The following is a 15,736-nucleotide window of genomic DNA, read 5'->3' on the forward strand; positions in this document are numbered from 1 at the left end:
GTCCGAAACACTGCAGGTCATCTTTCCGTTCTTCCTTTCATGTGTGAAAACAAAACCAAGCAGGGGACCTGAGTCAGCCAAGGCTGCTGCATTCATTAAAACATATCATATGTGAGTCCTGGTTGCAGCAAAGGTTCTTTTTTTTGTAGGCTGGGAGATTTGCACTTGGAAGCATGCTGCTCTGACTTCAAAGTGGTCAGAATGGGTGATATGAAGAAATATGAAATATGAAATATGATCATTTTTGTGGTGGAGATACAGATTCTGTCTGAAATCTCTGTAATCTCCCCATCATCTGTCTTTTCTCCCTCATTTTTAGCACCCATGTTCTTTTTCTTTATTCGTAATGAGAAACTAAATAGGTGGAGAATGTTGAGACGCTTCCTGCTCATCTTGTTTCTGATTGGCTGAGCCTCAGTGATGGGGGTGTGGTTTGGATGCTCCTTCTTGTGGCGCTGTCATACAAGATACAGATATGGTCTTCATCGGGGCTCTTTTTTGGGGGAGGGGGAGGCGGGGTTCTTCCACCTGTAGCAGCTAGAAGAAATGTCCACGCAACTCCAGATGGAAAAGAATGATGCTTCACGTCAATACTGCAGTAGTGAACTTCTGATGAAAGTTTTGCTAGATGATGGAGCACAAAGTTAGAAAAGTCATAACGATGACTATCCAACGGAGCGTTTTTTGAGGGGTTTTGTTTTTGTATCCACGCATGATGTGCGGCGATGGCGTGGTGTGACCGTGGGCTTCAGACTCTCCTGGCTATCGTGGGTGCCTTCGCCGCCTTCAGCCTCATGAGCATCGCCATTGGAACCGACTATTGGCTCTACTCCAGGGCGTACATCTGCAACGCCACCAACATCAGCACGGATGAGAGCCACATGCAAACCAAGAAAGTCAAAGGCGACCTCACTCACTCTGGGCTGTGGAGGATCTGCTGCATAGAAGGTAAAAATCAACTTTTTGGGTGAGATGTGAAGATTGGACTAAATGCATGCTTTGTTGTGCACCAAGCAGCCTGGATTGAAATGACATGAAATCAAACTATTAGATACAAGCTGAGCTTTTGAGTTTGAGGTGTTTAGTGCAGTGGGATGCAAGAAATGTCTCATCAAATACATGATGTGGTTGCTTAGTAACTCCCTCTGTCTACACTACACTTAAAGGGAGTCATACAACTCAATAAAAATCTATATTGGCTCATATAATCAGCACCAATATTGTCAAAATAAATCATCGAACAACCAGGGAAGACAAAACCACCTGGACACATTTTTGGAAATTAAAATAAACCAAAAAAAAGTAAAAGTGTGAAATGTGAGTGCTGATAATTAATAATATTACATTTGAGATTCAGATTGATGAGTTTAATTGTAGCAATGGTAAAAGTAAAAATACTCTCCTTTTGTATATACTAAAAAAATACCAACATAATTTTAGTAAATCATCTAAATAGTCGGTTACTAATATTTCTCCTCCAGTGTAGCTTCAAAAATGAACCAACTTTTTAGCAACAGCTCCCAGTTGTACATCGCTGACAACCATAAAGATGACCGCAACTATAATCGTTCACTATAAAATGTATTTTGTTGTTTTATGGTTGTTCCATCGTCCGGTTTAAAAACTATGCAAACTTATCTGAAAGTTTGTCTTTGAAATGACAAAAAATGTAACAATTTCATCAAAACTGAGGAAAGACATAAGATGTAAAACCCAAAGTGAAATAGCTATTATACTGCAACTTTGTCTTTGCATATTTAATATTTAATATTTATATTTAAGAGATACCGAACACCCAACAAGGTCCACATTAATGTAGAGCAGAGGTAGGGAACCTATGGCTCGGGAGCCAGGTAGGGCTCTTTTGATGACTGTATCTGGCTCTCAAGCATTTCTTACCACAATAAAAATGTATTTTTGCTAACATTTTAAAGTAAACCATCACAGGAATGACTGTTAAAAATAATATTCAAAATCAACAACTTTCTTATGCATTTTAATTCATCCATCTATATTCTGCTGGAATACGGCCAACCATATCTATCTTTCCTGATGATATTTTCCAGGTCAAACACCAAAACTTGATTATTACTGGGTAATGCTGTAGTCTACCTCGGTCATTGAGATGTCAAAAAAACATGTAAATGTAAACTTTCCTCCTTTAGTCAAATAGCTAAAACTGCAGAACGAAGCCTTCTGACGAAGATGGCCAAAAGAATGAAATACGTCTACGGAGTACGGTGCAAAACTACGCAGCAGCAGAAGTTGTATTAATGGCAACAAGTATTGGCGTGGGGTAGTGTGCCTGGTCTACGTAATTAGAGCCCATTATCTAAAACTGTTGGTCTTACATAAAAATGCACACATTTTATTGCATTCAATGTTTAAAAAAATGTATATGGCTCTCACAGATACACATTTTAAAATATCTGGCCTTCATGGCTCTCTTCGCCAAAAAGGTTCCCGACCCCTGATGTAGAGTAACAAAACAAACAAATATTTAACAAACACATGGGGGTATACTGCGGAAGTGGCTCAACCAACCCAGGCTTTGTGTGTCCATATGCAGAATTACACGGTACTGCAACAGTGGTTATCAACATACGGCTTCATGCTCAGTGTGCTTTCACATAAAATGAGGCATTTGACTTCATATTATTCTATTTCGCAGTCAGTGTATTTTACACAGTAAATAACTATTATGAAGCGTTAGAGTTAGAGAGTTTAGAGTAAGTACTTGGGGTCAACAGTTCAGAACAATGGAGATTGTGTGAAGGAGGTGAAGAAGCGTGTGCAGGCAGGATGGAACGGGTGGAGAAAAGTATCAGGCGTGATGTGTGATAGAAGAGTTTCAGCTAAAATGAAAGGAAAGGAATACAAAACTGTGGTGAGACCAGCCATGTTGGTTGGTCTAGAGACAGGAAGCAGAACTGGAGGTAGCAGAGATGAGGATGCTGAGGTTCTCATTGGGAGTGACCAGGATGGATAGGATCAGGAAGGAGTACATCATATGGACATTACATGTTAGAGGCCTTGGAGATAAAGTCAGAGAGGCTAGACTGAGATGGTTGGGACATAGAGAGATAGAGAGATAATTAATATATTGGTAGAAGGATGCTGCGTTTAGAGCTGCCAGGTAGGAGGCGTAGAGGAAGACCAAAGAGGAGGTTTATGGATGTAGTGAAGGAGGACATGAGGGTAGTTAGTGTGAGAGAGACAGATGCAGAAGACAGGGTTGGATGGAGGAGATTGATTTGCTGTGGCGACCCCTGAAGGGAAAAGCCCAAAAACAAAGAAGAAGAAGAGTTAGTGAGTTCAAATAGGTTATCATTGCTACTTTTGCAGGATAATATAATATAATTACATGTTATGATTGTGTCTATTTTCAACATACAAAAAAATGTGCCATTTCAGTATTGTGGTAATCACATAAAATTGCTTTTAATTCAACTTCAATGAGTAACCATATCCACACTGCATGCTGGTGTGTGATTTCAAGGATAGAAATTTGCACTTGGGAGAAGTAACATTCTATCGCATGTCAGCTCAGTTGTATCTGACAAGCACCCTCACTGGAATTTCATAAAAAATGCAAAACTATCTCCAAATTCAAAGCGACGCATTACGTCTCTTGTGCTTGAAAGCATTGAGAGTAATGTGCACGGCGGTACGGTGGCATGCACCCTACTTTTATACATCTGTCTTGTTTCCTTTTTCAAATATATTTCTTCCATCTTTACCAGCTCCCATCTGTGGAGACGCTTGCTCATATCCACGCAAACACACACTGACAAAGACAAAGCTGGCATGAACATTTGTGGTTTATTTGTTGTTTTCCAAAGGGATTGACCGTAGCTGTAACTTGTCCATTTCATGATCCAAATCTATCTTTTTGGTCTACAAATTGACACAAAGACAAGATGGATACTCTCCCGGTTAGTTGTATTAGCTGGAATGAATGAAGAGCATAAATACAGCCTCAGTCCGAGGACACACTAACATTGTAGAAGTAATAAGGCTTGTACCCAAGTGGCAAACACGTCTTTATCAAAGTGTTCAAGTTCTACAGTGTCTGAGTCTGAAGCGTCATAATAGAATAGTCGAATAATTCAAGGCACCAGCAGTGATGTAATGAGGGTAATACCGTAAACAAAGGCTTCTTGGAGGTAAATCACATCGACTTCAGGATATTTTTCCTCAAAAAAGTAGTCAAACCATTATTCAGGCGATCAACGGGGACTCGTTTGGGATTCTCATTTGGATCCCCTGTAGAATGATCACATGACAGATGCCCTTCCAGTCCCAAAGGCCATGATTAAGATGGTTAGCTGGTAATACAGAAATACAGACTGTCCTTCTGCCAGATGATCTTATTCCGCACCAATACCAGTGTGACAGTGATCGTATATGTAAAGACTCCTTGGTTGCCTAAAATATGAAATCCATCCCTAGCATGTTGTTTCTTAGTGGACACCAACTTTAGTGCAAAATGATACAATGGCGGAGAAAATAAGAGAGAGCGATTTGTGAGGTCGGATTTTTGTGATGCAAATGTATGATGCTTTTGTTTGCGTGGTGTAGTGGTTAGCGTTCTGGATTTTGGAGCAGATGCTTTGGATTCGAACCTGGTCATATATCTCATCTCATTTCATATTATCTACATACTGTATTGTATATAACTCTGGGAAAAACTGTTGATTTTGTTAATACTCGGGTTGTTATATTGTTTATTTTTCTATATTGTGTATTTAGTACTGCTTAACTGACTCTGTACTCTTGCTGCTGTGCAATACAAATTTCCCCACTGAGGGACGAATAAAGGCATATCTTAATCTTAATCTTAATCTTAATCTTAATCTTAATCTTAATCTTAATCTTAATCTTAATCTTAATCTTAATCTTAATCTTAATCTTAATCTTAATCTTAACCTCCACAAGCAAACATCATCGGAAGGCCATCCGGAATATAAAGGGCTCAAGCCACAAATCAGTATGCAGATCAAAAAGATCCGCTGTGACGACGCCACAATCAGGAAAAAAGCCTAAAGAAACAAACAATCAAAAAACTCCTTACTTAACTGTGCCCAGCAACTACCTGGAACTACTTTACTCAGCACCGAAATCCGACCAGAACTCGGCTCAGGATCCCTTTAACACTCAAGCGACTTACTCAATAACACGCATGTGCACTCATACATATAAACACAGTGCCGTAATAAGGCCGATGTCTCTCTGGATGGGCGATAATATTGATATGATTACATACTCCTGTGTGTGTAAGCATCCCCACCCCATGCAATACAGGTCGAGAAAGGAGGGGCAGATTAGAAGCACCCATAAACGTGACAGGCGCGACAAGTTCCAGTGTCTCTGTCGCTAAATCTGGTGACACTACAAACGCTCTCGGCGACATGTTTTCCCAAACGCAACTAACGACAAATCCAGCTACTTTTTCAGGTATTATCGGTATTTCTGGCTGATATTCGGCATCCTCGAGGCGTCATGCCACCAGTATGGCTTTCGCCTTGTTTCACAGAGTGGGATCTAAAATGTAAATGTTTCTTAATCTCCATTGGGGGCCCATGGAATTCATTCATTCATTCATTCATTCATTTTCTAACGCTTTTTCCTCACGATGGTCACGGGGGTGCTGGAGCCTATCCCAGCTGCCTCCGGGCGAGAGGCGGGGTACACCCTGGACTGGTGGCCAACCAATCACAGGGCACATATAGACAAACAACCATTCACACTCACATTTATACCTATGGACAATTAACCTAGCATGTTTTTGGAATGTGGGAGGAAACCGGAGTACCCGGAGAAAACCCACGGCCGAGGGTGGAATTGAACCCTGGTCTGCCCATGGAATTGTCTAACAGAAAAATACATTTGAAAATATACAGTTAATGCATGTGATGGGTATCAGCCGATCTCCCTCAGGATAAATATTGGATCCATGTGAGCTTGTCTACCGGATGTGATTAGGGACCACACGTATACGTTGTTCATGTCATCTGATTGGAGACACATATGTATGTTTTGCTGCAAAGCAAGTAGTGGAAGTGGTCACAGTGAGTCTACAGGAAATGAATGTAAGCCAAGTGTACTGTCCACTGTGTGTGTGTTTTGTGAATACATTAGTAATATGTCAAATGCATCCTCTGAGAGACAAGCACGAGAAATGTGATTCTGGGTTGCTGAGTGGAGGTGGTTGCCATGGTAAGGCTATGCTGAGTAATACAGGATGGGTTCTTCATTCAGCTCTAGGGAGAGCCCTCCCCATTCCGCGCTCCCTCTTTTTTTTCCTCTCTCCTCAACCTCACCATCCCACCATTATTAACTCTTTGGCTTTCTCTCGTTCATCTTGATTTCCTTCTTTCTTTCAAGCTTTTAATGCTACCATCACCTGACATCGCTTGCTACTTCCTGGAGCATTTCGGTTGGGAGAAAATCTAATTACACTGAAACATTGATCTTTTAAATATAACATGCGCTCATAAATCAAGTATATTGAATATTTAACACCATGACATCAGTCCAAAGGGGTTTTTTTAATACATAAAAAACAGAAACAGAATAGAATTATGTTTTTAAGAGGAAAACAATGCATTTTTTTGGTATTATCTGATTTAGATTCCATTTGTAGGGTGGCACGGCGGTCGAGTGGTTAGCGTGCAGACCTCACACCTAGGAGACCAGGGTTCAATTCCACCCACTGCCATCTCTGTGTGGAGTTTGCATGTTCTCCCTGTGTATGCGTGGGTTTTCTCCGGGTACTCCGGTTTCCTCCCACATTCCAAAAACATGCTAGGTTAATTGGTGACTCCAAATTGTCCATAGGTATGAATGTGAGTGTGAATGGTTGTTTGTCTATATGTGCCCTGTGATTGGCTGGCGACCAGTCCAGGGTGTACCACGCCTCTCGCCCGGAGACAGCTGGGATAGGCTCCAGCACCCCCCGCGACCCTCGTGAGGAAAAAGCGGTAGAAAATGAATGAATGAATGAAGATTCCATTTGTATTTCTACTCCCAACAATGCCATATTTGTGTGACACCTCTTAAGAAAGCTGAAAGTCTAAACATCAGTCACACGTTGATTGTTATTATTAGCATGCACAACAGACCAGGCTTGACTGTGACTTACCATACTAATAGGTGGATGTTCCAAATTCAAGTGAAGTAGCTACTTTTGGGTAAAACCTTAGATATAGTGCACATTAGACCCTGATGAGCGGAAACCTTGGCTGTACATTCCAGAGTCAGCCTCTCATAAAAACATCCCAAGCATCAGAGACTTAACGTCAAAACATCACCAAGAGATACTTATATGCTTTTATCTCAAGCAACGTGCTGCTCACAGGTCTGTTTAAGACCGCTTCAGAATAACTCAGAATAACTCAGCTTGAAAGATTAGCTTTTTCTGAATAAAATATATATTAATGGATGTGTGCGTATATTGCAGAAGATTATGGAGATTGAAGTTTAACGGGTTAATATTTCCATGGATCCACTGCACCTTATGCTAAATTTTCAAGATTATAAGATCAAATATCCGTCAGGCAATGCAAAACACCTTCAAATATGTTTCAACCATTGCCAGAAAGTAACACAAAACAACATCAGCAATAATAGTGCTACAATTGTTGAAAAATACCCAAAAATACAGCGTCTACAGAATAAGCTTTTGTTGTTGTTAATGAGTATATTTTACCATCAAAGCACGATGGTAAACACAACGCAACATTAAAGCTGAAGTCTAAAGAAGCCAGGAAAATGAATGTACATGTACATTGTTATTATTATTATTAATAGAACATAATGTATTAAAATGCTGCACACATGCTAGTACTACATTCATTCATTTTCTATACTGCTTATCCCCGAGAGGCAGAGTACGCCAATCAAAGGGCACATATAGACAAACAACCATTCACACTCACACTCATACCTATGGACAATTTGGAAGCCAGGACAATGAACGTACATGTACATTGTTATTATTATTATTAATAGAAAATGATGTATTAAAATGCTGCACACATGCTAGTACTACATTCATTCATTTTCTATACTGCTAATCCCTGAGAGGCAGAATACGCCAATCAAAGGGCACATATAGACAAACAACCATTCACACTCACATTCATACCTATGCACAATTTGGAGCCAGTGGTGGAACAATTTTAATAACGATTTGATTTGTATCATGATTTGCAGTTGCCTATACGATTCAATGACAATATTGGACAATACCTGGATAAATACCTGGATACTGGACAGTGCATGTGAAGTTTTTTAGATTCCTGTTGTTTTTTTTGTAACAGAATCAGCTATAAATGAAATAAAATAAATGTAAACAACAATTAATGGTAAAAGCATTCATATTTTATTTGAATAAAGTGCAACCAACAGTGTAATTCAATAAATGTATAGTAAGTTTAACTAACATTTCAACAGTAGGTCTACCAGCTACTTCTGCTTTTGTTTTTCAAGATAAAAATAATACAATATTAAAAATAAAAAGCAACCAACTTCTATTCAGGTTGAATTAATAGTAGGTTATGTATGTAATATGTAATGCTACGTTTTGTGCATTACATAAGAATCCATTGCGGTAATAAAGACAGAACAATGAGACGAGACTGGAAAAAATCGGACTTTTAATTCAAACTCTGCCGCTCAATATTCATAATACTCAGATGTTTTATTCTCTTAAAAGAAGATATATTTCCTTTGGAACTTTCTGGATCAGATGCCTCAAAGCGTTGTCTGACATGTGAGAGATAAACAGGAAAGAAGACAATTTCTTTATGTTGTGCCTCATTTGCATATTTTTTTCATATGATAAAGACTCATTGTTTTGTTGCACTGTTGTCTTTGACTCCTGCAGGTATTAACAGAGGAAGCTGTTTTCGAATCAATCACTTCCCGGAGGATAACGACTATGACACGGACAGCTCTGAGTACATCTTACGTAAGTGTGTTTGACATCATCATCTTCACACACTTCAGCTTTTAATCCCTTCTCTTGTTTGTCAAGTGATGCTGATGGCGTTATCACAAGAGTGCTTAATGAGTCGTGACGTCTAAATCCCGCCCCCTTCAAAGCCTGATGTCTCAACACTAATTGGCTCAGTTGACATGATGAAGTGTTTGCTTGTGACGAATTGGATTTCTTTAAATGACAGCGTCACCCATGGATAAGACAGTTGGATAAATGGTGAATTGGGTCCAAAATGAGCACCTCGACAGAAATAAAATAGAGTAGAAACTACAACTACATAGCTACAACACATCTGATTTACAAGGTGCCCTGAAGCACCGATTACTGCTGTCGTTATGTTAAGATAATAAGTATAGTCATCCCTCGTTTATCGCAGTTCGTTGGTTCCAGACCCATCCGCGATAAGTCAATATCTGTGAGGTACAATTCGATGTTAATACACTGAATATTTTTGCAGTTAGAGCATAGAAAACCTCTTTAATACTTTCTAAATATGCGTTTTAACATTATTAGAGCCCCATAAATATGAAACACCCCGATAGTCACTTTTACACTCATATTATTCTTTGTTTACATCACATTGCACAGGCGACGGGATCACTGCAGGGACATAACAGACGGGCGCCACTTGCATAGCAAGCTAACGAGCTTAACTACTCCAATTTACTTATTCTAAACTTAACAAGATGTTTCAAACAAAGTGCAAAAGATGTACAAAGAAACCAAGAACTTACCACTTCCACACTGAATGAGAGGAGTACCATTACTGATGTCTAGTGACCATAATACTACATATAACTTGTCTTTCAGTAATTCCGAGTAATTGGCCATAGTCAACCACGAATCTGTGATAATTTATTAATTAATCATATTAAAAAATATATATAATACGGGGGGCATATGCCGGGATAGGCTCCAGCACCCCCCGCGACCCTCGTGAGGAAAAGCGGTAGAAAATGAATGAATATATATAATATATAATAATAATACAATAAAACATAGCATTACTGTGCACCAAGATAACTAGTAAGCCTCCAAATTGTTTACCCTAAATGTAAGAATGGGTTTGAAACTGAGTGAAGGACAAAATAACCAGGCAAAAATGTACCACTTCCACACAGAATAATAGGCCATAGTCAACCACAAAACGGCACTCATTTATGTATTGATACATTTCTTAAAAGTCACAACAGCAATATTTAAGTGTAGGTGAAAAAGCTTAGTATTAGTATTTTATAATTTTCCAAATATATTTCTTCTTAAATAATCTTTGCAAATAGTACATTTGCCAATGTTTTTAAATGTTCTTCTCGTACTTAATTCCCATATTATAACTTTTTCCGCAACCTAATGTCCCTAAAACTGGAACATTGGAAACATGAGATTTGAATGTATATGATAAAGTGAAAACAAATGACTAATACTGCCACTTTTGTGTCCCTAATAACTTGAAATGGCATCGACTATGAGTCATGCACACTCAGCTTTCAATTAAGCATCCCTTTGTTGACCAGCAAAGAACCTCTCTCTCAACATGTCATGTGGGCAGGTATTGTGCGTGCATCCAGTCTCTTCCCCATTCTCAGCACCATCCTGTTGATGCTGGGCGGCCTGTGTGTTGGCGTTGGACGCATATACAGTCGGAAGAACAACATCCTGCTCAGTGCTGGCATTCTCTTTGTGGCTGCAGGTAATACTATACTCTACAGTACATATGAGGAAAACCACACTACTGCAATTGTCACACTTCAATTTAGATATGTTATGAACCGTGAAAACAAGAAAAGCAATCAGGATTCATGATAAAAGCTTTTTACTATCCTGCAAACATAGCAAGTCATTCATGTGCATGGACACTTGTTGCTAGGCAGAGTTCATACGTCTCCATTCTAACTTTGTAGGACAGTGGGCAGAAAGCTGACAGAGACAAGACGATGCACGAGATTGGGTCTATGAGAACAAGACGAGACTTTAACATTACTTTTAAGAAAAGAACAATGAAAACATATATGGCAATATTTTGCATTCTAGTAATATAACTTCTATTACAGTACCTTTCATTGCTCTTCACAAGGCTACACTCTTTTTTGCTATATGTTTCCAGTCCCGCCTCAACGCACCGAGACACTGACAAAAGCGTTGCTCTATGGAACAAATATGCCAAGATCTTGAAAACAATGCACAGAATGAACCCGCTTCTCTTTGATGGCGAGGAAAACAGACACACATGCACATGGAAATACATTGAGGCCGGCAAAATGGTCAAGTTCATTTTCATTAATTATGTGATGAATTAATTGATTTATTATCTTCCCAGTCCTAGCCCACGATAAATCTTTTCACATTATAATCTTGTGAAGAAAAAATAGGAGTTCCCAACAGTCACAGAAAGAGTCCTGTCTCATCCAGTTCCAATCACACGCCGATCCCAAGTATGGTAACCTCTCCTCCGTCCTCTCTTCAGGCCTAAGCAACATCATCGGCATCATCGTTTACATCTCCAGTAACGCCGGTGATCCGAGTGACAAGAAAGACGAGGACAAGAAGAACCAGTACAACTATGGTTGGTCCTTCTACTTCGGCGCCCTTTCCTTCATCGTGGCAGAATCCGTGGGAGTCCTCGCGGTCAACATATACATCGAGAAAAACAAAGAGACGCGCTGCCGAGCCAAGCGCAACTTCATCAAATCCACCGCCTCGTCTTCGCCTTACACTCGTATACCGAGTTACCACCACAGACGGAGGCGCTCGCGGTCCAGCTCAAGGTCATCGGATCCATCACGTGAGCCCTCCCCAGGAGGGGCGAAATTGGGGAGAGGAAGGGTTGGGGAGGCGCGGCTGGGCATGGGTTTGCAGATGGGAGACATATCCCTGTACTCCCTGAGCAGGGACCCTTTGAAGGGGGGAGGGCACTACAGTCCTGAGAGGGACTTCTTACAAGTCCACAACTGCTTCCAGAAAGATGTGCAAGATGGCAGCAACAGGAGGACCACACCTGTTTGAGTCTTGTGGTTGTACTTGATCATCCTGATAGAGGGTCTTAAAGTTGGGTATACATTGTACTGATTTATTTAGAGTGAAGTACTCACAATGTACGGACTGGACCAAGTGACTGATATGAAATGTTACACTGTATCCGTGTGTCGTTGCTTTTCCACTTAAATCCAGAAGATGGCAATAGTGCACATTACTGCCCAACGATTACCCATTCTCAAACCATTGACGATGAAGAAGATATTTTTGCCACATGTGTACTCAAAATACTAACCACAAACGACTTGCTTTCCCTGATTATGTGTGCCTTGCTATGTGCCGAAAATCAAAGGAAAAAGACATACAGTATGTGCATAGAGAAATACAACACCATTGATTGTTTATGCACCGGGGGAAACGCTTTGCACCAAGCTAAATCTAATCATAACTAAGAATATCGCACAAATAACATTGGCCGTCAAGACTGAAATCATGACGGTTAACCTCCATGACAGTGAGGGAGGAGGGAAGGAAGTAGCCACATGAACAACACGGTCATACTGTGCAATGAGTTATTTCTTGAGTAGTGTTTCTCAACTTCTTTATCTTTGGCTCCATGGTGGGTTATTTTGCAGCCATACTCAAATATAGTAGAGGCTTGTGGTGTAACTGTGTTAGTTAGCAAACAACCCCTGATGATGTCAAAGATGTGCGATGGAACTTTGTGATAGTGACTTTGGAGTGGAAGTTGAGAAGATGCTAATGGTTTTTATAAAAAAGACTTTAGGAACACATTTGGACTTACACAGTTTATACTCGACAAGACTGCCAAAAATTTTGTCAAAACCCATCCATACATTTTCTATACCGCTTACCCCCATGAGAGTCATGGGCATGCTGGAGCCTATCCCAGCTGTCTTTGGGCAAAAGGCGGGGTACACCCTGGACTGGTCGCCATATAGACAAACAACCATTCACACTCACATTCATACCTATGGACAATTTGTCGTCGCCAATTAACCTAGCATGTTTTTTAATCATGGGAGGAAACCGGAGTACCTAAAGAAAACCCACACATGCACGGGGAGAACATGCAAACTCCACAGAGATGCCCGAGCAAACTAACCCTAGCTGTGTGACCTGCGAGCTAACCACTTCTACACCGTGCAGCTGTCAAAAAACCAATACAAAAACTGTGGCGTGGTTCCGATGTTCCACTGTATATAACAGTGTGTAAAACCTAACTGAGGCAAATGTATGTCCAAAAGCGGTTGCAAACGTTTACAAGAATCTTTGATCTGATCTAGGATGTGTGTTTACCTTAACACCGCTGGTGCTATACCTGTTCACATACTGTAATACTGAAATTGTTCAAGTGCTCTCCTACAGTATATTTAACCCCCAAAATGCTATTGAAATGCATACTGTATTATTTCCATGTGATTTTTTTTAGCTATCCTCTTTTCTGCGTACTAAATTAATGTGAGTTCTTGCTAGTCAGCATCACATGATTACAGCATGTGGAATGGACATAACAGCTCTGAAACACTGCCACTCGGACACACATAATGTGTGTGTCACCTGTTAATAGAACATTCCAGAGTGTAATGTGTCCCGTATGTGCTTATGCAGCTCAGCTTAAATCGTTGTGTTGTTTGGTCAGGGATGTTGTAAAGGACAAATTAAGTATCTTCATATTTTGGGAGGTTTTTTTTTGTTTTGATGTGAAAAACCTTTCTTAGGGAAGCATGATGGTTCACGTGGTTAGCACATGTAGGTTCAATTTCTGTGGGGACTCAGGCCTCGTCCTTATTATTTCAATGCATTTGTACAAATAAAGGCCTTACGTTACCCCAAGTAGATGCTTAAACCAGACTGTTATAACGGTGTGTACAATATTAACACAACTATTGATTATGAAATCACTGCCTTTGTGCCATGATCGTTTTTTTTTCCCAATTGTGTGCTGTACTTATATGCCGCTATATGAACAAACTTATTGCATGATGGCCTTTTTATTCAAATACTTTGATGTCATTGAATTATATTTAATGTCATGTCATACAAATAAAAGGGATTCATTGTAACATACACAATTTTTCCAGAGGTCGTGTTTGCCCCAAGCACGAGGTCTTAAAGTGACAGTGCACGAACCAACTGAATGCTCAACTGAACTACTGGGCTGCTGAATACGCACTCTCCCACATCTCCCATGTGTCATCACATGTGCTGAAATAAAACGGGTGTTTTCTGTGTGCAATGACTCATTCATGCTATCGAATAGTTTGCCCAGTCTGGGATCGCTTTAGCTCGACCTTGTTGACAAGTATCATGGCGGTTGCTTGAGAGTCTTTTGCACCTTGAATTAGAATGGACTTATTTTGAGTGTGCATGCATGTGTGCATGTGTGCCAAACTGGTCTTATGACCTTGTTTCCCCCCCTGGAGCTCTCTCCTCTGTCCATCCGTCAAAGCCGTTACGCTCAGCCATGGATCTACTCTGATATTTTCATCCACAATAAAGCTTGTGCCCTAATCTCCGTTGTGTCCAGTTAAATATCTTCTCCAGTAATTGACAAGAGATTGGCAGCGTCACTTCTCCATGCACTCACATAGCCAGCATGTTTGTGAGAATGAGCTTTAGAAGGACAGAGAAAAAACACATAGGCTTTATAGCTTAGTGGGAAGGCGTGACAAATAGAAGATGGCACCATAGCTCATACCCAAATAATTTATTAACAAATCCTTATTATTGAAGTAACTTCCTCATAAAGGCTTTCAATTTCAACATTTTAAGCTTGTCAAACAACAACAATCTTGCAATTATATATAATGTATATTTAATTTATACAATGCAGACAACTGCAGAGACTACAATTGCGGTTATATTTCCAAGTATGCATGGCCCCTTGTTATGATGCATTTGTTCGTCACGCCCACTGAGCTTTCTCTGTTGTTGACGTCACACAGCGAATAAAAGGATAGAGACCTGCAACAGATATCTGAGAAATACTAGACGCTTTTGTTTATACACCCAAATTCCACCATTAGATGACAAAAAGTTGGGAACTTCATTCATCTCTTCAACCCAAAGAAGACTTGAAATGTTCAATTCAAGTGGTGCCCCCCCTTGGAGAGTTTTCTTCTCCACAGGCACCCTCTCTGCTCTTAAGTTCTTTCTGAAAGTGTAAAGTGTCTGACATTTCTCCTCGGGGGCCTTTATTCCCAGCTTCCCGTGGCTATTGGTGCCATACACTTGATCCAGTAACTGTGGGCATCCATTGGGGTGACATCTGTCACTGGGATGAAGCTCACATTAGCCTGAAGGAATTGGAGTTTCATCCCTTTTACAGTTTTTTTTTTTTTTTTTTACATGAAACACATCAGATCGTGATGCTTAAGCTAATTAAACTCAACAAAAGTACTCCCATTTTTTTAGGAGTTGAACTCAAAGATGTAAAACTTTTTCCATGTAATCTTCCAATTGTTAATCACTAAACTGGATAAATCTATGTCAGTGAACTATCCTGCAATACAACATGCTGAAGGCAAAACATTTTGACAATGCGTGAAGCATAGCCATTTCTCAATCGACATTCAAAACAACTTTAACACGCTTCTAGTTCTTTTGAGCAGAACATCGATAATGATGATGAAAGCACATCGAATCAAGCCAATATACGACAAATACACCGAGGCATGTTCTACGCTCTGTGTAGCACCAAATGAACTCGTATTAACACTCAATGACAGCTTTGTG

The 15,736-nt window shown here is 40.1% G+C and overlaps 1 protein-coding gene across 1 annotated transcript; it reads left to right on the plus strand.

The window, feature by feature from the left end:
- Positions 1-245: 245 nt before the first annotated feature.
- LOC131139288 (voltage-dependent calcium channel gamma-4 subunit-like) lies at positions 246-14,023 on the plus strand. Its single transcript, XM_058088747.2, has 4 exons — positions 246-948; positions 8,891-8,974; positions 10,554-10,694; positions 11,469-14,023. Exons 1-4 carry the CDS (start codon positions 726-728, stop codon positions 12,005-12,007), a joined length of 987 nt encoding a protein of 328 aa, XP_057944730.2. The 5' UTR covers positions 246-725; the 3' UTR covers positions 12,008-14,023.
- The last annotated feature ends 1,713 nt before the right edge of the window (positions 14,024-15,736 follow it).

The sequence above is a fragment of the Doryrhamphus excisus genome, linkage group LG9, assembly GCF_037039965.1.
Source record: "Doryrhamphus excisus strain RoL-2023G ecotype Guam linkage group LG9, RoL_Dexc_Guam_v1.1, whole genome shotgun sequence".
Taxonomy (NCBI): domain Eukaryota; kingdom Metazoa; phylum Chordata; class Actinopteri; order Syngnathiformes; family Syngnathidae; genus Doryrhamphus; species Doryrhamphus excisus.